At 40.9% G+C, this 26,892-nt stretch overlaps 1 protein-coding gene across 2 annotated transcripts in view; it reads left to right on the top strand.

Moving 5' to 3' along the window:
* Positions 1-468: 468 nt before the first annotated feature.
* Positions 469-26,892, top strand: part of TMEM87B (transmembrane protein 87B) — a 47,247-nt gene continuing 20,823 nt past the window's right edge. Inside the window, exons 1-11 of one of the 2 annotated variants that reach the window (XM_076000975.1) lie at positions 469-888; positions 4,025-4,085; positions 7,866-7,957; positions 10,061-10,195; positions 11,123-11,176; positions 12,394-12,484; positions 14,857-14,918; positions 15,178-15,361; positions 20,599-20,698; positions 24,947-25,040; positions 26,581-26,654. In XM_076000975.1, the coding sequence (XP_075857090.1) occupies positions 724-888; positions 4,025-4,085; positions 7,866-7,957; positions 10,061-10,195; positions 11,123-11,176; positions 12,394-12,484; positions 14,857-14,918; positions 15,178-15,361; positions 20,599-20,698; positions 24,947-25,040; positions 26,581-26,654 (1,112 nt within the window). In that variant the 5' untranslated portion in view covers positions 469-723. The remainder of the gene's footprint in view (positions 889-4,024; positions 4,086-7,865; positions 7,958-10,060; positions 10,196-11,122; positions 11,177-12,393; positions 12,485-14,856; positions 14,919-15,177; positions 15,362-20,598; positions 20,699-24,946; positions 25,041-26,580; positions 26,655-26,892) is intronic. The other variant, XM_012742816.3, reaches the window with a different exon arrangement.

The raw sequence follows: 26,892 nt of genomic DNA, 5'->3' as shown, positions 1-26,892 counted from the left end.
GCCTCCCCGTCCGGGCCCACGTCCATCTCCCAGCCCCGCTTTCCCGCCCGGCCCCACCTCCATCTCCCAGCCCCGCTTTCCCGCCCGGCCCCACCTCCATCTCCCAGCCCCGCCTTCGCGCCCGGGTCGACCTCCATCTCCCAGCCCCGCCTTCCGGTCCGGGCCCACTTCCATCTCCCAGCCCCGCCTTCCCGCCCGGCCCCACCTCCATCTCCCAGCCCCGCCTTCCGGTCCGGCCCCACCTCCATCTCCCAGCCCCGCCTTCCCGCCTGGCCCCTTCTGTACACTCGGGCCTGGTTCTCAAGCTCTCTCTTCCATCCCGGGCGCCCTCACACTCCGGCCTGCTCCTGGGCCCCGCCTCCATATTCCGGCGTCCAGCCCTCCCTCCCACGCTCCGTCTCCGCCTCTAGCTCCACGCCCGGGCCGAGCCCTGGGCCCCGCCTCCATGTTCCCGCCCCAACTCCACCTCCCAGCTCCCATCCTTCCCCTCCATGAACTCTACGCTCGCGCCAGTCCCTGAGTCCTGCCTCTCGGTCCTGGCCCAGCTTCCCAGGCCGGCACTGCGCCTGCCCGCCCCGACCCAAGCCCAAACCCCTCCTCCACATCCCGGGCTGAGCCCCTCGTCCGGGACCCCGACACGCCTGCCGGGGCGGAGCCGCGCCAGGTGCGGGGCCCGGGGCGTGGCAGGCGCCTCGGGGCGCCAGGTGCGGCTTCCGCGTCAAGATGGCCGCCGCCCGCCGCGCCGGGGCCGGGCTCCTGCCGCGCCACCGCCGCTGCCTTCCCGCCGGGGCCCCGCTGCTGCGTGTCGCCCTCTGCCTCCTGTGCTGGGCCCCGGCGGCTGTGGGCGCCGTCCCCGAGCTCGGGCTCTGGTTAGAGACAGTCAACGACGTAAGTGGAGTGTCGGGACTGAGGCGTGGCGCGTCTCGGGTCCTTAGGTCCCCATGTGCCGGGCCCCGGGCTTGTTCAGTGGGCCTCGGCCGGGTCAGCCCCAGGTCCCCCAGCACGCTCCCCGAGCCTTTTGTCTGTTATGAGCAGTGGGCCGGAAGCGCCCCCTCTCCCGCTTGTCCTAGGCTGTGGGGAAGAGCAGTCAAGATTGTGCATGGGACTGCTCTCCCTTCTAAGCGCCCTCACTGGGATCACTATCCCCGAAGCCCAGGCCCCTCTGCTCCGACATGTTCTGGCTAGACCAGGCCCTCGTTTATTCAGACCTGCGACTGTAATCTCTCGGCACACCTAGCAGCATCTTTGGGATTCCATCCCTGCTCCTGCCCGATATAGCCACAGGGGTCACACCCGTGAGGCCGCAGGGAGGATTTTCCAGCGCTGCGTTTTAGCTTCAATTTAGAAAGCGCGTATGCCACTTCCATTTTTTTCTTTAAATGAGGAGGGGGACATACAACAGTCATCCCCCCTCTCTTTCTCTTTTCTTGGGTTCCTGAATTTCTCTACAGTTCCCATCACGGTTCCAGGACTGTGTGTTGGTGGGGCGGGATGTGTGATTAAGGAGTGCTGGAAAGGCAAGTCTGGAGGCATGAGTGGGTGGACGCTCTTCCTTTCCAGGACAGGCCATTCCAGGAGTTAGATGAGATGATGTGGTAGGGATACAGGCGTAGAATTATGGATGGAAAGTCTTGCAAAAGAGACAGGAAGTCTGGAAGAGGCATTATCTCCTGCTCTCTAGGGTCAGATGACTCATCCAGCTGTGTTTGGGATGGGTATTTTCCACATGGATTGAAACAAAGTCCAAGTTCTAAAGGTGAGACTTATGTTTTGATTTCCTTAACCAAAAAAAGTAGTACCAAAGGCTACAAGTACTTCCTACAACACAAAAGCTACTCAGAGGAGCAACCCATGTATCTTTCTGGATCTTTAAGACCTAGTGCAGCCATTCCCTCCAGTATTCTCCGTTGGTGATCTATTTTGTGCACCCCTTATATAGTCTGCACACTTCCGCAGCACCTAAAGAACAAACTTGTCTTTTTCATGCAGGAAGCAAAGTCATTCTTCCCCCATGCACTCTGGATTCTCACTATCCAAAGTATACTTGGCAAAGAAAGTAGTCTAACAATGCATGAGGTGATTCACTTCCAATATTGTTATGTTACCCATTCACTATAGTAGCTGCCGGAAACCACGGGTGTAGTTCACTGAGTTTTGCTTTTTCCTGTTCAGAGAAATTCAATAACGGAAGTGTGCAGGCTATATAAGGGGAAGAAGAAGGAGAGGAGTAGAGCAGCAGTGTAGGAAATTCTTGGTGTTGCTGTTATAGGAAGTTCTGGCCGGGGTATTAGAGGGGACTCGGTCACCATAAGCCTTCCATGTCTGTGCATGGCCTTGAGCCTGAGGCCAGGGGCCTGAAACTCAAGGACATGTGCTGACCATGGCAAGTCAAGTCATGTCATTGAGTGGAATGAGCTAGGTTCCATAAGGAAGGAGGTAGTGGGGAATGTGGTATACCACAGATTGCATGCCCTGTCTGAAGAGGGCAGCTGCCATTCAGTTCCAGCTTATTCTATGGGTACTCTGTGGCAGAGTAGGTGCAGGATTGATATGTCATCTTTTTTTTTTAAATAAAGCAGGAATCCATATTTTTATTATGTCAACGAAAAACTTTAAAACAACAACAAAAAAGAAGACCTCTTTTGGGCCTAATAAACCACATTTGTGGGTTGGATTAAACCCCCTTGCTCCTAATAGTTACTTGAGGGTGTGAATGAGGCAACTGTTGAAGGATTTTAGCCAAAAATACTAATCACTTTGGCTGTAATCTAAGGACGAATTATAGGCTAAGGTCTGGAGGCATAAGCTATTGCAGAAGTCTAGGAATTGCTGAGGGCCTGAATTAGGGCAGTGGTGGCAGGAATGGAGAGGAAGAGCTAAATTTGGGAGGTGTTTGTAAGATAAAGTAGGTATACCTTGGGGATTGGGTGATGGAAGCAAGGGATTGGAAGGAGCCATGGCTTGGGTTACTGTAGCTGGTACCATCTTTAATCAAGGTGAACAGTATAGGAAGAGGTGAGCAGAGAGGACTGTGTAGTTCAGGGCAGGTTAGTGTGGTGTGTCTGTTAGACATCACTACATGTGTCCTTTAGGCAGTTGGGTATGTGGATCTGGAGCTCGGAGGAAGGATCCAGGAGGGAATTTTTGTTACTGTTGGGGAGGTGGAGGAGGTTACTGCTTGTCCTGTCAGTGCTTTTATTTTTCCTTTAAATTCTTAATCACTTACTCATTTAATGCAGTCCCTTCTCACAGGATTTTTATTCTTGAGGAGATATTAAATAACTAATCAATTATTGATTGTGGTAATGGTTGCGAAGAAGAACAGGTACTAGAGATTGTGTATAAGAGAGGGTCTGCCCTGGTGTGGGCCACGGTGGAAGAATTCTTAAGGAGGAGGCTTTTGGGTTGCCCTTGAAGGATAAGAAGGATGTAACTAGAGGAAGAAAGAAAGGGAAGGATTTTTAAGTAAATTTTCAGGTTGACCACTAAGATCCCTGAAGGCAGGAAGGAATATGGTTTTCAGGAACTGAAAATAAGTTGCTGGAGAGGTGGAAAAGCCTTAATTATTTGGTGTCATATAGGCTTGTGGGAAGAATTTTGGTCTATTGTAATTGCATTGGTAAACCATGACAATTTGGGGCTCAGGGTAGGGGAGACAATTGTTTATCAAAAGTACATTCATGTTGATACCAAGAGAACAGCATGCAGATACGTGGATAGGTCATGTCATGTCTGAGTGGCACTAATGCACTGGCAGCAGCTTTTACTTATGTGTTGATGGCCCTCAGCTAAGACTGCTAGTGGCAGGAACCCTCCTGCTTCTTACATCAATTGTAGAGAGTAGACAAGTGGGACAAGGTTTTAAGCAAGTGAGTGATGTGATGAGGTTTACATTTTAAAACATACTCAGGTTAGAGGGAGGAGTGTAAGGATTACAGCTCTATATGTTGGAGAGTAGAACTACTCATAAATAATAGAGAAAAAATTTTTAACAAGATTTTTCTGTATTTGTTTTTCATTTTAGAAATCAGGACCTTTGCTATTTAGGAAAACTATGTTTAGCTCAACCGATATCAAATTTTCTGGTAAGTATAATGAAATAGAATACTAATATAAACAAGTAACAATGTGATCTATTATAAAAATGCATTGCTGTAAACTAGTGTAAGAGTTTTATATATATTAAACTGGAAAATGTTTTGCTTTTAAGTGGTTCTGGCATTTTAAGGTTTTCTTTTGTTTCAGTCAGGATTTGGTTATTTGCAAGAATAGACTTTTCTAGTCCTTTTTCAGAAAATGTAATATAAATCATTCTTTTAAAATCATAATAAGAATCTAATAAAGTAGGCCTCAGCAAAATAACATTTGGTTTCTGTGAAATTTAACTTTGAGTCCTAGATTTTAAAACTAGATAAACTTTAAAATGATAAAGTTTAAAGTGATTAACTCTTTATGCTCCTGAAAATTTTCTAAATAGATATAAGATCATAATATGAAATAAAAATTGCTAGATGCTAACATTTTAATTTGAGTTTTAGGGATGTGAAAGTGAAAATATTTGTCTGATGTACCACAGCTACCAAGGGTTTTCAGTATTTTTAATGGGTTTACATTGGATCATATATTCACTGTGTTCTAACTCTTCTTCTAATTTCCAGTAACTTGACCTAGGAAAATTGGTTGCCATAGTTAAAGTGTCAGGATAAGGAGTTTTTCTTTGGGTAGAGCAAGCTGGCTGCCCCAGGATCCAAAGCCATGCCACTTTTCTCTGACACATCATCCTCTGATCATCTTTTGGGGGATTCTACCTGTTGTGGGTCTTTCCTGAGAGAAGTTAGGGCAGCCAGCAGCTAGAAAGCAGAGGTGGTTTAGAGCAGCTCTGTGATATCATAGATCATAGTGGTGATAAGAGCTTGGTAAGAGGAAATTGAATTGCAAAGTGGTTGAGGAAAACATTTTGGCATCTGTTTGCTTTAATGAATTCATGTCTGAAAGTCTAGACAAACTGGATTTAAAAGAACCTCAGAGTGATGTTAACAAAAAGTTATATGGGGGAAAAAAAAGTAATGTGGGCCCCTGAAACACAGAATTTGATTTTAAAAAATCATTACATAATGCCTGAGTTCAGCCTAAGGGTAGACTCCAGTCAAGACAGAGTTATTAACATATCTAAAGAATAGGGCAGTGCAAGGGATTTAAGAGTAAAATCATAACAAAACTAGGGTTTAGTCAGGCAGAAGCTGGCAGCGTGAGACAACACTGCTGGGGAAGAGGTCATCTTGAACCCTTATTACAGCTGTGACATGTGGTTGGCAGGTGTGGATGCAGCGTCCACTTGACCCTCCTTGTTCCAGTGCCACGCTCACCAGGCAACCGTCTCATAACCTTGGGCTTTCGGGGAGGCATGTGGAAGGCAGAGAGTTAGTTGATCATTCAACATCTAGTTTACAGTTTCTGTTCATTGTAAGTCTGTAACAGCGTTCTAATTTATACATCTACATCTATTCTGTGGGGAAAAGTGAAACTGAGTATCTGTCTTACAGAACCAGATTTTAGTGCCTACAGAGCTAAGGACTGATCCCTTGGATATATATGTCCATGTTGTTTGGGGGATCAGATGGTCTGGCTTTCCCTAAGTGACCCCTCTTGCTATCCCATTCAAGATGCAGTCATGTGGAGCCTGTGTTGAAAATCTCTCAATGTAATTCACCATATTAACAGAATCAGAGAAATGCACCATATGATCTTCTCAATATGTACAGAAAAAGCATTTGAGAAAATTCAACACCCATTCAAGATAGAAACACTCAGAAAACTAGAAACAAAAGGAACCTCAACCTGATAAAGAGCATCTGTGAAAAATGTATGGCTAACAACATACTGTCAGTTCTCCCCAGACTGAGCTATAAATTCAATTTAATTTCAGAATCCAGGTAGGCTTTTTGTTTGTTTTGGTTTGGATGGTGGATAGTGTGAATTTTTCATTCTTTTTTTTTAATTGAGGAAGAGTCTCACTTTGTTGCTAGAGTGAGTGCTGTGGCGTCAGCCTCGCTCACAGCAACCTCAAACTCCTGGGCTCAAGCAATCCTCCTCCTGCCTCAGCCTCCCGAGTAGCTGGGACTACAGGCATGTGCTGCCATGCCCGGCTAATTTTTTCTATATATATATTAGTTGGCCAATTAATTTCTTTCTATTTATAGTAGAGACGGGTCTCGCTCTTGCTCAGGCTGGTTTTGAGCTCCTGACCTCAAGTACTCCACCCGCCTCGGCCTTCCAGAGTGCTAGGATTACAGGCGAGAGCCACTGTGCCCGGCCTAATTTTTCATTCTTGAGTGCTGGATGTTATATATCTTTTAACATCTTTGTTCTAGCGGACATTTAGTATCTTATGGGTCGGTTCGATCCTTTCCAGTTTTGTTTTTAAGTTCTTATGGATGGATCTGGAGTAGTCTTTGCTCTAAGGCTAACTTAGCAGTACTTGTGTTGTGTGGTTTCTGTTTACTGAGGCCTCTCCCCTCTGGCTAGTGGCAGGAAATTCACTCGTTTCACAGCTCTGTGTGTAAGCTCTGAGAACTGTTGGGCTTATCCCTCTGTGTGGCCAGGTTGCCCTCAGCCAGATACCCAAACAGATCACTATGCAGATTTCTCTTAACTCTTTTTCTGTGTAGCTTCCATCTCTTGGGTACTCTGCCTCAACCTCTTGAACCTTGAAATTCTATAAGCCTCAACCTCTTGAACTTCATTCTATGAGCTCAGTTTGGATTCCCTCTTTATGGTTACCAGCCTTTAAGATGACTGGCAATGATCCTTGCCTCCTAGTATTCGTGACCTTGTGTCATTTCCTACTACGTTATATCAAAGTTGCTCTCACAGACCCGTAGAATATTGCAGAAATAAAGGCATATCACTTCTGAGACTAGGTTATAAAAGATACTGTGGCCTCTTTGCTCTCTCTCTGATTACTCTTTCTGGGGGAAGCCAGACATGTCCATGTTGCCAGGACATTCCCAACAGAGCTTTCTCTACCTCCAGACTTAACCCCTTTCAGTGTTTCTTACCACGTCACCCTATACCTGGATCATTTGGTGGTACTTTATGATATTTAAAATAAAGGCCAAACTCCTCAGCAGAGCATAAAACCTCTCAGGAATTTTCCTAGGCACCTTTCTCCAGCTTAAACTCTTTCCCCATTCCCCAATCTGAGTTCTAACCATAGCAGACTATTCACACTGTGCTCGCACTAACCCTGGGCGTTTGCATATACTGGCCACCTTCTTTCCCTGGCTAACCCCTGCCTTTCCTTCAAGTTACAGGTTTCCTCTTTCAGCAAGCCCGGCTGGAACCTGTTCTTTGTGGTCTTCTAGGCTGTTAGGTGACCTGCGCAGTGCTCCCTGTTCTCAGTCCCTTAGGCTATTAAAAGTGCTTGTTTAATTGTTAACCACCACCACCTCCCAAATACCTTTTAAGTCATGTACAAGGAACTTGTTTACCATTATATCTCTTCCTGGAACACAGCAGGGAGCTCATTCAGTATATTTTGAATGAATAAGTAAGTGAGAAGAACATTTTAGAGTGAAATAAGCGGTGACCCAGCATATCTGGCTACTCAGTTGATTTTAACATTAGGCTTACAGATGTTATCGCAACTTTTGGTTAACTACAAAAATTAAATGAATTTGTCTGTCTCATTTTACAATGACTTTTTGGAGAAATTAGGTAATGTTTTATTAATTGTTAAATTAAAGTAGCCTGTTTTAATTGCATTCGCAAAACCTCAAGTTTATACTAGTGTATATAATATGTATTATATATAATAATTTAGTATATATTACTAATGTAAAACAAGACATATTTTTTCTAAACAGTTAAGTCATTCAGTTGTTCCGGGCCTGTGAAGTTTACCATAGAGTGGCATTTGAAGTATCATACCTGTCACAATCAATATTCTGATCTGGAAGTAAGTAAAACACAAATCTTTAGTGTATGTAAAGCTATTAAGGAAAACTTATGAGTATAAAGATTTATTAGCTCCTCAGGTAAGGGGGCTAGACATAGAGATTATAGTTTTAGAAGTGCATAGATTAATTTTGGGACTTAAGGCAGTAAATCACAGTATATGTTTTCTGAGAAGACTGCAAGCCTTTTAGTTCTCTTGTGAATATATATTTTTTTAAATGTTAAGTTAATGTTTAAATTGGACACGTAGGAGCCATTGATAAAGGGACTGTACACACAAAAATCAACTTAGTTTGAAAAAGAAATTTAAAGGTTTTACTTCATTAAAAATATTAGTTATAGGAAACCTAGAACTTTAGTGAGTACAAGTAGATCTCAGAAGGAGGTGAAGAGAAGAGAGGAGACGTCTGGGGAAAGGCAGAAAGTGAGAGAAGGAGAAAGTGGCTTATTCTGCCCCGGGCTCTGGTGTGCTGGACGCCTTGTGTCACTCAACAAGGTGTTTCTTTTGATGATTCTCGTGAGGGTTGCTTGGAATTGTCTCTTTTCAGATCCTCTGTTACTTCTCTGGCTATTAGCTTACATAATGTATGGGTTTCCATGTTTTTATTAGTATTATCTATTTGGAGTGAAAGATGCCATTTTATTTGAATTGCCTTTTTGATTTTATCCTAAAATATTTTACCTCTTCACACTGAATACTTCAATGTGTATTTCCTAAGAACAGAGATATTCACTTATATGACACAGTACAACTACCAAATGTAGGAAATTTAGCATTGATATAATATTATTACCTGATATACAAACTTTATTATAATTTTGCCAGTGTCTCAGTAGTATCTTTTATAGCAGTTTTGGTGGGTTTTCCCCCCCTGGTAGAGACACCAATCCTGGATCACATTACATTCTCCTTTCTTATTTTGTTTTCTTGTTTTTATTTGCTTATATCTGGAATTTTTTTTTCCTCCTTTTTGGTCTGTCATGACATTTGATATTTTTGAAGGGTACAAACCATTTATTTTTATAAAATAATCCTCAGTGTGAGTATTTCTGATGTTTACTGATGATCAGATTCAGGTTATACGTTTTTGGCTGGAATACCACAGAATACTGGTTTGTTCCATTTGGGACATGGATGTTCATTGGATCTGTTGGTCAGGGAAGTATCTGCCAGGTTTCTCCACTGCACAGTTATCACCTTTCTCTTTGTTATTAACAGCTTTTGTGAGGAAATACTTTTGAAACTATGTAAATATCCTGTTTTTTCCATCAGACCTTCCTCCATGTGTTTTAGCATCCTTTCATTATTATTCTTGCCTGACCGAGTCAATTTAATAACTGTGATGATTGCTAAATGGTGATTTCCTAATCCCATATTCTCTTTTACATTTGTTAACATTCTACTGTAAGGATGAGCTCTCCCTTTTCCTCTGTTTTGTCTGTTGTCAATCATCAGATTGGACTCATTGATTTTTACTGTTGTATAGGTTATAATCTATTACTATTTTTATTTATTTTGTTCAAATTGTCACATGTTTGTCTGTGAGAGCCAGCTTACCTTTTTCTGATGACTGGAGCTGCATTAAGAGCCTGGTTTATTCATCCATTCTAGGATGTGAGGAACTTCAGGTGGTGGATGTGTAAATGAGTGAGAATCTCCCCTTACACTCAGTTGGGTTAGCTACCTTTGCTCTATGTTATTGTTTGGTTTCTCTTTCTTTGTAGTTAAATCCTACTTTGTTTCTCTGAAATCTCTTACACATGGGATGAAATAGAAGTATGTTTTATTCCCAAGATAAAGTATGTTTTATTTCTCTGGGAACTATTTTCTTGTGGTAGTAGCTTAGTCACTTTTCTTACTATAAGATTATGCTTATGTGTTACTGTATCTGAACACACTAGAGTGGCTAAAAGGGTATAATTATCTCAGTTATCCTTAAAATTACATTGAAAACATTTTTTCTTTGGTATTTTATTCTATTGCATATTTTTAAGTATTCTAAACTGAATAAACATTTGGTAATATTTAGATATTAAGTTTTATTTATCTTCTAGGATAAGAAGTATGGAAATAAATTATAACATAGAATTTTACCTTGGGTAGGACCTGTTTCAAAAACATGAACTTGGTGTTGATGAAGACTTTTGTGGCCATTATTTCAAGAACACTGACTGTTGGAAAACAAAAACTGAAAACTTAGATTGCAACAGTGATTTACAGGTGTTTCCCTCACTGAATGTGAGTACCCTTCTTGTCCTGTTAAAATAGTTTATTTTATTCCCAGTGAACACAAGTACCAATGGAAATAATGTTTTATCAATATTTTGATGAAGAAAGGTGTTTAATTTGTTTATTTTGTATGTGTGTGTAGCAGTGTATAATTAAGATTTTGACATTATTGTTCCATTTCTTTGTACCCCATTGCAGCAACGTCCTTGCAAGACTCTTTTATGATCCACTGTCTCCAGTTCATCTCTTTTTCTCTCTTCTATCCACTGCAGTCACATCTTTGCTTCCATCTTCCCATAAAAACAGCTCTAGTCAGAGTCACCAGTGACCTCTATGTTGTTAAACCAGTGAATGATCTGTTACTCTTCCGAAGGTCCTTACCTATCAGCATTTAACACACCTGCAACTCCCTCCTCCTCTAACCTCTTTCTCCCTTCCGATTTGAGAGATTAAGTTCTAAAATGGTTACAGCAGTCATCCCTGGGTAGTGAAGTTATGGGCACTTTAACTTATTTTTTGTTCTTCTGTAAATTCTGAAATGAAAATATGTCTTCAGTAAAAGTTTTAAAAGAGCTCCTTTTTAAGATATGTTAAAGTGTAATAAACTTACAGAAAAGTAAATATAAGTATACACCTCAATGAATTTTTAAAAACTGAGCACAATTGTGTAGACTCAGATCAATTATAGAACATTTTAGCACCTAGGGCCCCTTTTGGTTCCTGACACTTCCTCATGAATGGTAACCCTTATCCTCATTAAGGAAGTAATTTTTCAAAAGCAAAATTTTGTTGCTCATGTTCAGTATACAATGAGATTTATTCTCTGATATTCAGCTTTCAGTTATTTTTTCTAACACATTTTATAAATTATTAAAACAGTTTTTCCTCATAGAAGTGTAGCAATATAAAATGAAATTATTTACTCTTTTTTTCTAGAATAAGGAATTAATAACAAATAGCAGAAATGTTTCAAACCAGGAAGAATCAGTGGTAAGCCATCTTATTTGTCTTTCAATCAAATATACACAAGTTGTAGTAAGAATGAAAAAAATCTGATGGATAGATATTTGGAGAGTTATAAGTTATAAAATTGCAAAAGAAAGAACCATTGTTTAATATGTTTTCTTCTATATGCCTGTGAATTTTGTATATACTATTTCTTTGTTTAAAAATCTCTTTACAGTTGTGATTTAAGATTAATGTCTGTGCAGCCTTTCTTTAAAAAATATAATTTCACTTCTAAATGTACAAGACAGCATAACAATGGGATGCTGTTGTCATTAAAGATTTAAAGAAATAGAAACCATTAATGTAGCACAGGAGGGAAGTCAATTTTTGTATTTTGGGGAATTACTAAAAGTCAGAAGATTAAGAGGTGAAGAGGGTTAGAATGAGTTAAAAGTAGGGACTGAAACCAGGTTTGGGAGATCTTAATGTTTGCTTTTTTACTGTGACTCTTCATGTTTTCTCTTCAACCATCTTAAAGAAAAGTCTGATAATGGAAAGACATTCACTCTGCAATGGCTGGAACAAACTCTGCATGAAATCTGTTTCAGGTGGAGGAGCAGGAAATGAAGGGATAGGAAATATTCAGGAAGGTGGACTATGAAAAGTCTTTGTCGGTTGTGTTGAGGGCATTGGAAGATTCATAGGCATTATAGTAGGTGGTTTTATTCCTTAGTGGGACTGCTAGTAACATAGTATCTTAAGGAATTTGAATCATTTAGCCTACATATTTAATCCGAATTATTTCTGACAATGTTATCTGACTTCCTCCTCCCTCAATTCAATTTTAAAAACCACACATATTTAATTAAAACTAAATGCTTGATAATATTAGGATAAAGTATGAGAAGAGTAATATTAGAAAAATATTTGAATGATAATATTAAACAATACATAGGATAGTACTATTAGGTGGAACCTATAGAAATACAAAAGGTAGAAAACATTGAAGAGTGAGAAAAACTTTTTTATTTCTTCACCTTTTGGTTCAGGGAAGATGCTGGTTAAAAAATTAGGGAAATGTCTGTCTTTCCACTGCCTACCATTCCTTTTCTCTCTTTTGTTTGTGTTTTTAAAAGTAACCCAATTCAGTTACCAAAAGTTGTTTTAAAATATGGTGAAAAATTGCTTAGCTATCTTTTATACCAGTAGCAATTTGTTTAAAAAAAAAAAAAAAAAGGATTTTTTCCCCTCTATTTCAGGATGTTGTGGCCAGAACACAGAGAGATGGTTTTCATATCTTTATTGTTTCTATTAAAACGGAGAAAACAGATGCAAGCTGGAATTTGAATGGTACAGTTAAACTGCATGCATGTTTACTGCCTGCATTTTCTGTATTCTATATTTTTTGTCACTGACCTGAGTCAACATTTTCTGTTACTAACACATTATTCAAAAATGAGGGCAGGTGTAGGTGGTGTGCACGTGTAGTCCTACTGCTTGAGAGGCTGAGACGGGACGATCACTTGAGCCTACAAGTTTGAGATTACTATACTGTTATTGTACCACTGCACTGTAGCCTGGGTGACAGGGTGAGACCTTGTCTCTAAAAAATTTTTTTTAAAAAGTAAACATAAAAAACAAAAATGAATTTCTGTTAATCACACATTTATTTGGGGGACTTAAAACTTTATGCTTATCTTAACGCTAATATTTATTTTCTTAATAGATTGAAAATTTTATTCTTCATTTAAGGTACATCTTTGAGGCCAGGCATGGTGGTTCACACCTGTAATCCCAGCACTCTGGGAGGCCGAGGTGGAAGGATTACTTGAAGCCAGTAGTTTGAGCCAGGCTGAACAAGAGTGAGACCCTATTTCTACAAAAAATAGAAAAAGTAGCCAGGCGTGGTGGCACGTGCTTGTAGTCCAGTTACTCAGGAGGCTAAGGCAAGAGGATTGCTTGAGCCCAAGAGTTTGAGGTTACTGTGAGTTCTGATGACACCAGTGTAACCTGGGTGACAGAGACCCTGTCTCAAAAAATAAATAAATAATAAATTTTTAAAATTGTGAACTTCACAGTGGGATATAAATTCTCTATCCTTTCAGATTAAAAACATTTTTTTAACATGTAGAAATGGGTAGGCAGCATATTAATTGTATTTGAAGTAGACTATATTCTCTATTTCTTTGAAATGGCCATCATCAGGGTTTTAAAATTTTTATTATTTGACAAATTTTATTTTAAAGGATCTGTCTAGTCTAGGAGTAGAAGTAGCATGTCTGCCAGCTGTGGCTTCCACAGTCTGCAAGGCACCCCCACAACCCTGACCTTCTGTGCCTCATTAAGCTGTAGTTTCTTAATGCCACGAGAGTGGGCTCACAATAAGCAATTTTTAAGGGAATGATTGCTGTCACATGTTCAAGAATGACTTTGGTTGATGTTTTCCTGAGTGGGATTATCTGCTGGGCCAACAGTCAAACAGCACGTGAAGGTCCTGGGTGTTTGCATGTTGCTCTCATTCATCTGCTGGGGATACAGAGGTAAAGCCAAAACTTGTCTCTGAAGAGCGCCCAGTCCAGTGGAGGAGGACGCAGAGACCAGTGAGGCCACATAGACATTGCTGCAGAGGAGGCACAAGGCTGGTGTACGGCCTGTCCCGTGGAGGGAAATTGGTGCTGGTGGCTTTGGAAGAATGTGAAGTAGGGCTTCTTCCTGGAGATGGCATCATGCATGGGCCAGACATTGCCAAATAAAGGGAGGAGGGGCCTTCATACCATTCATCTGTTGCTGGAGACTTAGGTTGATTCCATAACTTGGCTATTGTGAATAGTGCTGCAGTTAACATGGGAGTGCAGACATCTCTTCAACAGACTGATTTCAAATCTTTTGGGTAAATACTCAGAGGTGTGATTGCTGGTTCATAGGATATTTCTATTTTTAGTATTTTTGGGATCTTCCATACTGTTTTCGATAATGGCTGTACTCATTTACATTTCTACCAACAGTGTGCAAGTTCCCTTTTCTCCACTTGCTCGCTAACACTTGTAATCTTTCATCTTTTTGATAAGAGCCATTCTGACAGGTGTGAGATGATATCTCATTGTTGTTTCAATTTGCATTTTCCTAATGATTAGTGATGTTGAGCATTTTTTATATATCTGCTGGCCATTTATATGTCTTCTTTTGAGAAATGTCTTTGCAAGTCTCTTGCTCATTTTTTAATTGGGTTTTTTGTTTTTTTGCTATTGAGTTATTTGAACTTCTTGTCTATTTTGGACATTAACTCCTTATTGGATGTATGACTTGCAGATATTAGCTCCCAATCTGTAGATTGTTTGTGTACGCCGTTAATTGTTTCCTTTGCTGTACAAAAGCTTTTTAGTTTGATGTCCCATTTGTCTATTTTTGCTATTGTTGCCTGCGCTTTTGGGATCAAATCCAAAAAATTATTGCTCAGACCAATGTTGTATAGTTTTTCCCCTATGTTTTCTTCTAGTAGTTTTAGAGTTTTTGATCTTTATAGTAAAAGGTATCTATAAGATTACATAATCAAACAGTTGTTAATTGTCTAATACCTTGTGTGTGCTAGGTAAAAATTCAGCATTTGTTAGTGTGGTTTGTATTCTTGAAGACTTCTGGAAAATGAACTTACATTTTAAAGACTTAAGACTAATTTAACTCTTTTATTTCTTCTCTGTCCCTACTGTCAATGTTACAACCAGTTTCTCTTTCTATGATTGGGCCTCATGGATATATCTCTGCATCAGATTGGCCTCTAATGATTGTAAGTATTTCTCATCAATTGTTCCTTTTTTAAAAATGGATTTTATATCCTAATTGGAAAACTTTAAAGTTTTATAAATAAGAGCTTGGTGGCTAATGAGCAGCCACCAACTGGTGCTTAGTAGCTACTGCTTAGACATATTCTGTATTTCTGGTTCCAGAGTGACTGGAAAATGAACGATTGGATATTTGAATGTAGCAATGCCAACTTTCAAATGATCAAAAGGCTTAACTGACTAAAACTGCTTCTCTTCCTACAGTTTTACATGGTGATGTGTATTGTTTATATACTGTATGGCATACTCTGGCTGATGTGGTCTGCCTGTTACTGGAAAGATATACTAAGAATCCAGTTCTGGATTGCAGCCGTTATTTTCCTAGGAATGCTTGAAAAAGCAGTTTTTTATTCCGAATACCAAAACATCAACAGCACTGGACTGTCGAGTAAGTTTTGGCTGTCTCCGTAAATATTAGTATGACCTAAGAGTTTCCTAGCATTGTGATGAGAGCTGTGGGAGGCCACAGCCCGCTATACAGTGGTTTGGAAATTGCCATATTGTGGATGAAGAGGGGGGAAGCCAAGAAGAGAGTGTCAGAGTAGGACTCCTATCTGGGCTAGCATGTGTGTTCTCTTCATTTTCTATCTTCCTTCTTGCCAACTTTCTCTTCAGTTTTTTCCTGGGAAAAAGAAAATTTCCATCCCTAAGGTTCAGCTTGGATTAAAACAACACAAAGTTCTGGATATGGGGACTATAATCCTTATATCATATTTCTCCTTTTCTCTTCCTATCTTCTTTTTCCTTCTCCTAAAAAGAAAAGAAAGGAAATTTGATCACAGGGAGTAAAACCAGTGATACTGGAATGGATAGTGCCTGCAACCTTCTTGCGTTCTCCCCACCTCTTCCATCTTGCAAAGATCTTCATGTCACCAGTGGGGGCACCATCATAGTTTATGCAATAGAATGTATAAAGTAGGGAAGGCATAGAGTTGGGCATCCTCAGATGTGTCCTAGACTTCTAGAAGGTGGATTTCAAGAAGGCCAGAGAAGTAAAGGTACAACTCCACCACTGAACCTTTGGAAAGGAAGATAGCTTAAAAGGGTTGAAAGTGCCCAAGAGTGTATATCTGAGTGAATAGTTACAAATGATCTTGGTGCAGATTTTCAAAGGACATGGTTGTGTCTGCTAGTTATTTTAAGTTATTCCAGAAAAAAAAGTGAATTGCAATATAGAAACAAATTTGGCATAATGTTGATAATTATTGAAGCTGAGTGATAGATACATTGAAGTTCATTATACTGCTTTCTCTGTTAGGGAATATTTGAAATTTCCCAAGATCAAAAGTTTAAAAGGACATATACGAAAGAATAAAGAAAAGGTAAACATCCAGGGATGCACATTAATTATTATTAATATTAACACATTAATAATACATTACACTGTAAGAATTTTTTATGGTTTTTATGTGTGCATTGCATGTACTTGGAACCATATAATGGAGGGTAGGTCTGCTGCTTAGGATTGAAGCATTCTTGGAAGTCAGAGAAGACAGTTCAGCTCCTTTGCTGTTAGTGGTAGTGATCTCTTGTCTAGTGAGGGTAAAGGATGGCATAAACTTTAGTGAGGAGCAGCAAAAACCTGAGATCCATGAAGAGATGATAGGCCATTTGCCATCCTCCAGGGAATCCAAGTCCCCTGTCTGATGGCACTAGAGGGCTTGGAAGAGATACCTGGGCTGCTGCCATTGTCTTTAAGGAGTCCTTTCCAATGGGAGAGGTGCTGGAAGACTGGCCATGAGCTGATGGCCTTTCTGATCTTCCCAAGTGGGAATTCTGTGACATGGGCTCTCTTGCTCAGCATTGGTTCTGGAAGGATTGAATTTAGAAAAATTATTAAAGAGATGAGAAGCAGTGATTTTAGGATCTAACACGGGTACATTAAGAATAGATAATGTCAGACCTATTTCTTTCTTCTGGGCTGCTGGATTGGCAGTTAGGAAGATGTAGTAAACTTAGTATACCTGGACTTTTTAAAGGCATTTGACAAAGACTCTTGTGATGTCTTATGGAAAAGGTGGAGAAGTATAAGCTGAAAACTGGCATGCAACCATATCTAAAGAGTTCATGCAGGTCTCTGCCTATCAGTCTTGTCAGTCTAGAGCTGACAAGTGTAGTGGTAGCTACAAGCCACATCTGGCTATTTAAGTAAAATAAAAAATTTAGTTTCTCAGTTCTACTAGCTGCATCTCAAATGCTCAGTAGCCACATGTGACCGGGGGTTACTGTATTGAACAGCACAGATGTAGACCATTTCCATCATCACCGACAGTTCTATTGCACTGGTCTGGAGCAATGGTTCTCATCCCCGGTTGCACAGTAGCATCACTTGAAGAACTTTAAAATGGTGCCAGAGATTCTGATTGGGGTAGGCCTAGGAATCGGGTCTATTTAGAAGCTTCCCAGGTGATTCTAATGTGTGTCTAGGATTGAGAACCATGGTCTAGAAGGAAATTTTGAATGGTTTCTGTCTCACAGATTTTAGACCTTGTTGCCATTTTATTCTTGTTGTGAAACCTGTTGGTTTGTTCAACTAACATTTATTGTGCCACTATATGTTAGTGGAGAGCATTCCTTAAAATTTTATAGGGGATATGAAGCTGTTAGGAGTTGTAAATACTTAGGAACATGGAGAATCATTTTAGATAGACCTTTTATTCATCTGAAGATACATGGTGGGAGGCAAAGAGATTTGACATCCTGAACAGAAATCAGTGGGTGAAATTTAATGCATAAGATCTCGAACTTGGGGTCGAAGTACAAATTGCAAAAACATAGAGGTAAAGTGTGGGGCGCGGTGTTAACGCCATTGCAAGATGGCGCCGACTTCCTGGTCACACCCATACCACAAGACTGATAAACAGGGTGAACCGCGCATGTGTAGGGGCTTTTTCCTGTCTCTCAGCAAGTATGCTAATGAGGGCTCTTGCGTGAGCCAATCAGATTCTGCCTAATGTACTTAGTGCCTATATAAGCCCGCTCCGAGAGCTCCTCGGGGTCTTCCGCTTTAGTTATCTTCAGATTCCCCAATAAAGCGCTGTCAGAAGAACTCCGGTTGCCGCGTCTTCCTTGCTGGTGAGGCGGGCGCGACAGTAAAGTTTTGAAAAGAATTTAGAACTTGAAGCTGATGGAAAATGAATTCAGCATAGGCGATTATAAGATGCTTGCCTCTCACAAGGTCCCACAACTTTGGATTGCAGCAGAAGCAGGAACCGTGAAGGAGTTGAGAATCCCACTTTGCAGGTCATGCAGTACCAGAAAGGTTGTATTCACATTGCTTCAAGAGAGATATAGACAGTTCAGACTGAGCAGCTCATAGAGTGATTGAAAACACTCCCATCCTTAAACATCTGTGATCCGAAACCCTGTCTTCACGTTCGGTACTCTCTTGGAGAGCCCATCTATTGTTTTCCTCCTAAAGCTTTATCTTCTGTGGAGTCACCTACTAAACATCTTCTGAATTCCTTTGCAGACTTTTCAATCTCCTTAAGGTAGAAATGGGCCTCATCTTTCCCCAAGCTTGCTGCTCTGCCAGATGTTCCTCTCCCTGGATGGCACTGCCAATAGTCCTCACGCCATCCTTCTTGCCCTCTTCCTCTAGTTCCAGATCTATCCTCAAGGCATTTGACAGGATCTCTTGTGATTTCTTGCAGAAAAGATGGAGCTGAAAACAATGTGAACTGAAAATATTAGGTAGATTCACAACTGGTTTTGCTACCATATCTGTTTTCTGTACTCTGATCATCTCTTACCTAGATTTCCGGAATAGCTTCCTGAGCATTTTTCTTGCCTGCAGTCTTGTTCCTCTCTAAGCCATCGTAGGTAGCTCAATCCTGATAAAATGAAGCCACCATTTTATTCCAGCACTGAGCAGATTTTTTTTGCAAAGGCTGTATAGTAAATGTTTTTGATTTTGCAGGCTGTATGGTGTCTGTTGTAACTACTCGGCTCTGCCATTGCAGCATAAAAGCAGCCACAGGCAACATGTAAGCACATGGACATGGCTGTGCTCCAGTAGAACTTTTGTCCCAAAACAGCTGTAGGGCCAGGTTGGGCCCATGGGTTGTAGTTTACCAATCCCTCTTTTACTGCCCTGTTTACCATGATTGACTTCCCACTGCCCTTGGCATCATCAAGTCCAGACTCCATAATAGAGCCCCAAGCCCCAAGATTGGTCCCTGCCTTTAGCACTAGACTCTTTCCTTACATCTGCCATCACACTCTCTGCTGCAGACATGTTGAACTTTTACTTCTTGCAACATATTTTGCTTTTCCTCTTGTCTCCTCCATGCCTTTGCATGTGCCATTTTCTTTGCTTTTTCCCTTCCACCCCTGCAAATACTTAACTCCTACTTAGCCTTCAAGTCCTGATTTAGATGTCACTTTTTTGAGCTTTTCTGGACTCACTTCTTTTTTTTTTTTTTTGAGACAGAGTCTCGCTTTGTTGCCTAGGCTAGAGTGAGTGCCGTGGCGTCAGCCTCGTAGCTGGGACTACAGGCATGCGCCACCATGCCCGGCTAATTTTTTCTATATATATTAGTTGGCCAATTAATTTCTTTCTATTTATAGTAGAGACGGGGTCTAGCTCTTGCTCAGGCTGGTTTCGAACTCCTGACCTTGAGCAATCCACCCGCCTCGGCCTCCCAGAGAGCTAGGATTACAGGCGTGAGCCACCACGCCCAGCCTGGACTCACTTCTACCTCCCCCAAGTGTAAATGAGATTGTCAGCCTTTTTAGTCCCTTGAATACTATGTTATGTCTAGCACTTAAATTCTATTAACCATGCTAAATTCTATGTACTTGACCTAATCAGAGTACAAGCTTCATGAGTGAGGGATCAAGGTATCTCTTTTACTGTTACAGCCACACAGTAGGAGCGTAACAGATATATTTTAAGTGAGTAAATGAAGAGGGCATCCTGGAGAAAACAGAACTCTAGAGGATGTTATGTTTTTCACATATTTACAGGACAAGGGGAGAGAGTGTTCTGAGTAGCCTCAGGGGAAGAAACAAGAACAAGCTCAGGGAGATAGGTTTCAGGTTGATATAAGAAAACTGCCCAAGCCGGGCGCGGTGGCTCAAGCCTGTAATCCTAGCACTCTGGGAGGCTGAGGCGGGCGGATTGCTCGAGGTCAGGAGTTCGAAACCAGCCTGAGCAAGAGCAAGACCCCGTCTCTACTATAAATAGAAAGAAATTAATTGGCCAACTAATATATATAGAAAATTAGCCGGGCATGGTGGCGCATGCCTGTAGTCCCAGCTACTCGGGAGGCTGAGGCAGGAGGATTGCTTGAGTCCAGGAGTTTGAGGTTGCTGTGAGCTGGGCTGACGCCACGGCACTCACTCTAGCCTGGTCAACAAGTGAGACTCTGTCTCAAAAGAAAAAAAAAAAAAAAGAAAACTGCCCAGTAGAGTTGATCAGATGGATATGGACTGAATTCATCAGAAGGTAGTGAATTCCTTTTCACTGAGGTTTTAAAACATCAGTTGGATTAGATGATTCTTAAATCAAATATGGCCAATTAGTCTGAGGTCAGAATGTGGTTGTATACAGTGCATGTTTAGAATCTTGGTTGGCTAGCTTCCAGATGTGCACAAAGTGAAGTTTTTCTTTTTCCTCCTCAGCCCAAAGTTTATTGATATTTGCGGAGTTGATATCTGCAAGTAAGAGGACGTTGGCTCGCCTCCTTGTGATCATCGTGAGCTTGGGTTATGGCATCGTAAAGTAAGTACTGATGGTATCGAAAAGTACTGAGTCTCCAGTCCAGCGATTCAGTCTGTCTGTTAATATGTTATGACCTTGTGAAAATGGAAACTTCTCAGTATCATAATGCAAGTCCCTTAGGGAAAAATATATAAGAAGATGTTAAAAGATTTTCACATACTGGCTATTTTATGTTATCTTCAAATAAAGACCCTGAATTTGAATTCCAGCAACTTTTTATAGTTAAATGAATAAATAATCAACTTTAAGGATAATGAAAATGTAAAATGATTCTTGAAGTTTAAATCACTTTCTGTTTTCTAGACATACAGTTAAGCTTTTTTTGATCATATTTGAGTGTTGTGAGAGAGAGTGGAGGAAACACCAAGTCAGCAACATTTCTAACTGGCACCTGTCCGTCCCTGAGGGCCCTACTTCTTCTGGGCAGCTCTCTTCCTCCTCACACCTGTGACTCACTGTCGTCTTTATCCTCATTGCTTTTTTTTTTAGATCTTTGTTGTTCCTTCTTCCCTAAAACCTCTGATTCCCAGAAGCTCAAGCCTTCAGACTGGATTGCCTTCTGCGTCTTATGGCAGTCACCCATGAGCTTTCAGATTTCTTCCTCGTCCCTTAACTCTGAGCACCTGCTTCACTGTCTTCCCCCTTGACATCGGAATTCCCTGCAATGTCAGCAGCCGTGTATGCCCTTCAAGTAACCCGATCTCACCTCTTCACCTCTCCTGTTCTTGCCCTTCACCTCATTTCAGCTACTGAGTCCCATGGTCATTTTCTAGACCTGATTATTGCATATAACTGCACCCTCTACATAACCTCAGTTTTAAGCAATCTGTTTTTTAGCTACTCTCTCTAATTTGTCAGTTTCATTTTTGACTCCAGTATAGTCTCTGGCCTTTTAACCCTAGCATGTTCCACTGTCCCTCCCCATCTTGTGGCCTCTCCTTCTGCCTTTAGCTTAGAGTCCTTGGCCCAGCAGGGCACTGGCACCTGAAGCCCACTGCCTTGCTCTTTGTCAGGCTTCTTGACAAAATTCCAGCCTGGATAAATCCAGCTTTCCGTCTGCTTTCAGGCTCATGCTTGAGCAGGGGAGTTTGCCCAAAGTGAACAGTGGGCTACACTGCTAGGCTCACTTTCAATTGATGACGCTGAACTTCAAGTGTGACTTTAGTGCTGCTGGCAATTATACTAGATTCCCTGGCCACTTGCTTTTCTCACACCCATCTCTGCAGATGACCATTCATCCCTTCTCTCTCCTCAAACCTCCTATACCCTATTCCCATCCCTCTCAGCTTGAATCCTTTCTCGCTGAGGACCTAGAAGCCCTCAGAAGGGGCTTCTGCTGCGTCCCTGTCCTCAGATGTTGTTATTCTCCATATGTCTGGACCATATGCAACAATTTCTTCCTCTTGAAGGCACAGACCCTCCCTGCTCTGTGCCTGCTCGTCTGTCAGAGAAACTGCTCCAGCAGTCGGCTCTGTTTCCTCCTGCGTCGTCAGTTTTTCTCTTTGGTGGGTCATTCCCATCACCATTTTGTTATTTCCACCATCTTTAAAAGCAGAGCTCTCCATCGGCTCCACGTGCCCCTGTCCTCTGCTTCTACCTTGCTTCTCTTCATTCTGTGCAGCCTAACTTTTCTAGCGAGTTGTCTGCTCCTGCCACCTCAACCTCCCTCATTCTCTTTTGAAAACACCCTGGTGAGGGTTTGCCGCATTGATCTGTTGAGACTGCTCTTGTCAAGGTCACATGGCCTCTCCCTGCCAGGTCACGTGGCCCCACCCCACCCTACTCTAGTGACCCTGTGGGCAGCTTCAGTTGAAGCAACCTGGTGCTGCTTCATATCAAGAGTTCGTTTTCTGTCCGCTCATATCCTCAGCTGCTCCTTCCTGGTCTCTGCTGGACTTTCCTGTGTCCCTGAGCTCCAGCATGGCAGTGCCTCAGACCTTTGTCCTATGGTCTGCGCCCCTGGGCCTCTCATCCAGTTCTGTGGCTCTATCTTCAGAGCACATCCAGAATGAGCCCTTCCTGTCCCTTCCAGGGCTGTCATACTGGTCACACCACCGTGTCTCCTTTCTGGGCCATTCAGTAGGCCCCTCACTAGTTTCCCTGCTTCTGCCCTTGCCATTCTTCCTGCAGTACAGCAGCAGCCGAAATGATCCTTTTAAAACGTACCTCAGATCTTGTTAATTCACTGCTGCTTTTACTTGGTAAAATCCAAATTCCCTTCTGCGGCTTTTCCAAAGTGGTGCCCATCTGTTTCTCTGACTTCATCTCCTGCCCTTCTCCGTTTTGAACACTCTGCTCCGTCCTGCTGACTTTTTTGTTGTTCCTGTTACTGAGACACAGCAGACGCTCCCGCACAGTGCAGTAAACGCCGCTGCCTGTGAGCCTCTCCCCCGATCCCAGGCATGGTCTGCTTCCTCACTTCTCTCCGGTCTCTGTCCCACTGCCACCTACCAGGGAGGATGGCCCTGTCAGGACTACTAACAGCACATGCCATCTGCCACCCCGTCCCCTCATCCTTTTTATAAGGCCACTTGATGAATATATTAGTATTTATTGTCTGTCCCCCCTCTCAATGTGAGTCCCAGGGAGTAGGGGCTTTGCCTTTTGTGTCTTGACCTCAAGGCCCCAGTGCAGTCCCCGCACGTGGCAGGCCCTCAGTGAATGTACATCGAATGCTTGCGTGTGTGCTTGTGAGCTTGGGGCTGGTGCAGGTAGCAGGATTTTAGCCAAGAAACCTTTTTTTCATTGTACTTTTATTGAGACTCCTTCTCAGATGCTTTTTGTGGTCTTAGTACAGTGTAGAGAACACAGAGACCTCTTGCTGGGGGATCTTGTACCTTACAGTTCTGGTTATGAACATCAGGCACCAATGGGTGCAGTGTTGTTGCTGGGAAGGGAATAGGAGGTTGAGCTAATGGGTAAGGGCACAAGCCCTTTTTGAATGAATCCCTTCACTGTTACTAACAGCTTGTTCAACTCTTATAAAGTGAGAGCAGTAATAATTCTGGCCATTTGGAGGTTCTGGTCAGCTGGTTATAATGAATCAGAATTTAGATTCATTAAGTAAATAGTCTTGAATATGAGCTATGCCATTAGTTTAATTTTTACTTAGATTTTGTTTTAAAATGACTATCTTAAATATTTTTTCAAAACCAGTTTTTTTTCCTAATTACTCTGAGGGTTTTTGAGTATCCTAAAATGTATGTGCAATAAATTTTGATTTGCCTATGTCATGAAATTTTTATTCAATTTTCAAATTATTGTAAAATCTTGCATTTTCCCAACTCATTTATATTTTTATTATTTTTCAATTTTTTTATTTCAAAATATTAAGGGGGTACAAATGTTTTTAATACCTGGCTTGATTCAGGGCTATAAATATGCCCATCACCTGAATAGTGTTCATTGTACCCGTTAGATGGGTTTTTGCTGCTCTCCTTTGCCCCCCTCCTCTTGCTTTATTTGCTATGAGTTTTACTTCCCTCTTGCACTCTGTGCCCATTAATTAGTTCCAATTTATTAGAGAGTACATGTGGTATTTGTTTTTCCATTCTTGAGATACTTCCCATTCATATTTTTAAAGAGTCAAAAATGTTATTTTAACTCTTTCAAGTTTAAAGAATGAAAACTAAATTCTATTAGCATTCTTGTTCTGGTTATTGAGAGGCAATGATCAGAAGAGAGCTAGTAGAGTTCCTTCTCCTAATATCCTGCTCTTTCTCTGTCTAAGTCATAAGGTAAGTGGATTGTCTCTATCAAGACATATTTTAGAATGGTTTGCAATTAATGTTAGTGAGAGAATGAAATTATAATCTCCGCCAGTGGCATGCAGAAGTGGGCAGTTACTTTCCTAGGTTTCATCAACCTACTCTTCCATTCTATAGAAATAGTACCTGGATTATGTTTATTATATTGCTTGGATTTCAGCAGCAAACTCTTCTGGCATCTTTGTGACCTCAAAATGCTGCTTCATGGACATCAGTACAGCTTCAGGTCCTAGAGGAAGAGACCCTTTTTTCCCAGGTCTGTTTCTGATATGTCATAGGAAATAATCACAAATGATTATAGATTATAGGAAATAATCACTCTTTCCTGAAATAAAGTACCTCATGGGCTGGATCAGACTGATTAGATTAGATAGTGACTTCTCTGGTATTGGAAATAGCACCAGTTACTGTATTCCGATGCAATGTACTTACCCATGTTTTTTTCTTTTTCTTTTTTTCTGTTTCTTCTTCCTAATTCCAGGCCTCGTTTAGGAACAGTTATGCACCGGGTGATTGGACTGGGGCTTCTTTACTTTATCTTCGCAGCTATTGAAGGAGTGATGAGAGTCATTGGGGTAAAAACTACATACATTATTCCACTACCCTTTTTGGTTGTTGCTGTAAAATGTGATTTTACTTTTTGTATCTCTTGAGATGAATTTTTAAAGATAGAAATTTGCAAAAAAGGCCCAATTTGAGTGTTTTTCAACACTTTTAGAAGGAAAAGGCTAAACAGAATACTGCTAGAAATGATATGATTGATTGTGAAGGTACAATTTGAAGTCATGCCAGGAATTAGCTCCATCCCAGAAATGTTCATGGTTATTCTTTATAAAGAAAATTTGTCTTTCTCATTATACATTTGATAGACATTAATATATCCTTGACCCTTGATGCATTTTTAAATGCAGCCAGTGAACAAAAAGTTAATTATGCCTTTCAGGCGAACACTACATTTCATCACTCTAAGTCTCATTTGGTTATCAGTTCTCTCTGACTGGTATGGCCTTGCTATTTTGGGGATTCAGTAGAACCCACTGTTGGGAGAACCAGGAAGAAGTAGTGTTCAAAGGGGAGATGACTCTGGCCATGTGCCTAGCAGCACTTTAGAGAACTGTTAATATCTTGTCTGCAAAGACTTCTAGATTTCTAGCTTCAGTTTTTCTTAATAAATAGTTGAGGACTGAGTGATTAAGAAGCTTATGTTATCTTACCTGATTTAAAGAACTTGTCATTTTACCCAAAATACCTTTTGGATTAGATGTATAAATCATTTAACTGTGCACAGAGTAGTTAATCTGTATGTTGCCACATTAGTTTACTTCACATATTTTGATCTCACCCTTAAAATAGGACATTTGTTCAATAATGTTAAAAAGCCTCATTTTTCTTTGTATTGTCTTTGATACATCTATAGTCTATATTAGGTATGCCTGCTCTTTTAATCTTAGGGTGTATTTATTTTTACCTTTACATAATCATGAATAATTCTGCATTTGTATATATAATTTGCAGGAAATTAATCTTTGCTAGAAAAAAATAGAAAAGATAAATATACCACATATAAGTATAGTATATGCATTGTATTTCTTTAAAATTTTACATAGTCAACATCTTAGTGACTGTTCTAAATATGATTAGTCAGAGCAAATATCTAATTTACAGTTTGTTTATACTTTTCCACATGGTTTCCTTGTGTCCTTCCCTTATTTTAGTTTTTTTTTTTTTTTTTTTCCCTTTGGTGTCCCTTTACAACATAATCAGGCAAGATCAGGAGTCCGTTTCATTAATAGCCCTAGCTATAGGTTTGGTATGGAGAGGAGAGGGAGTGAAGTGGTTGATCTTAGTGAAATTGGGGACATGGTGCTTTTCATTCACCATTGCACAATCCAGTTTTATGTTCCTATCATCAAATAAGTTGATGACACATGAGCATTTGTTGCTGCCAAAACAGATGATTTCCCTTACAAATAAATGATTCTCTTAGTATATAAAATATTTTATATGGCTTTGTAAAGTAATGAGGTAAGCTAAATTTTTCTGCATCAGATGGTAATTGCTATAATGTAATGAAACTTTTACATTCAGGTTTTTTCCCCTATTTTTATCTTTCAGGGTTCTAACCATTTAGCTGTTCTTTTGGGTGACATTATTTTAGCAGTTATTGACTCCATTTTTATATGGTACATATCCTTTACTATGTCCTTCCATAATAGTTTGTCATATTATTAAAATAAGATTACTTTTAATTTGTAATAATGATAGAATTATAGTTATATATTATTGTTACCTCAATATAGAGTTTATGGGGGTGACAGGGAGAGGAGAGTGGTCAGTAGTGGCTAAGCTGCAGAGAGATAGCCCCATAAGGCACTCCAGCTTTGGTCACTCCAGAGGTGGGAATTTAGGGGGTTCTGACAAGGTGAA

This window comes from Microcebus murinus, chromosome 3 (genome assembly GCF_040939455.1).
Source record: "Microcebus murinus isolate Inina chromosome 3, M.murinus_Inina_mat1.0, whole genome shotgun sequence".
NCBI classification, from domain to species: Eukaryota; Metazoa; Chordata; class Mammalia; order Primates; family Cheirogaleidae; genus Microcebus; species Microcebus murinus.
This window is presented reverse-complemented; position numbering and strand designations above follow the sequence as displayed.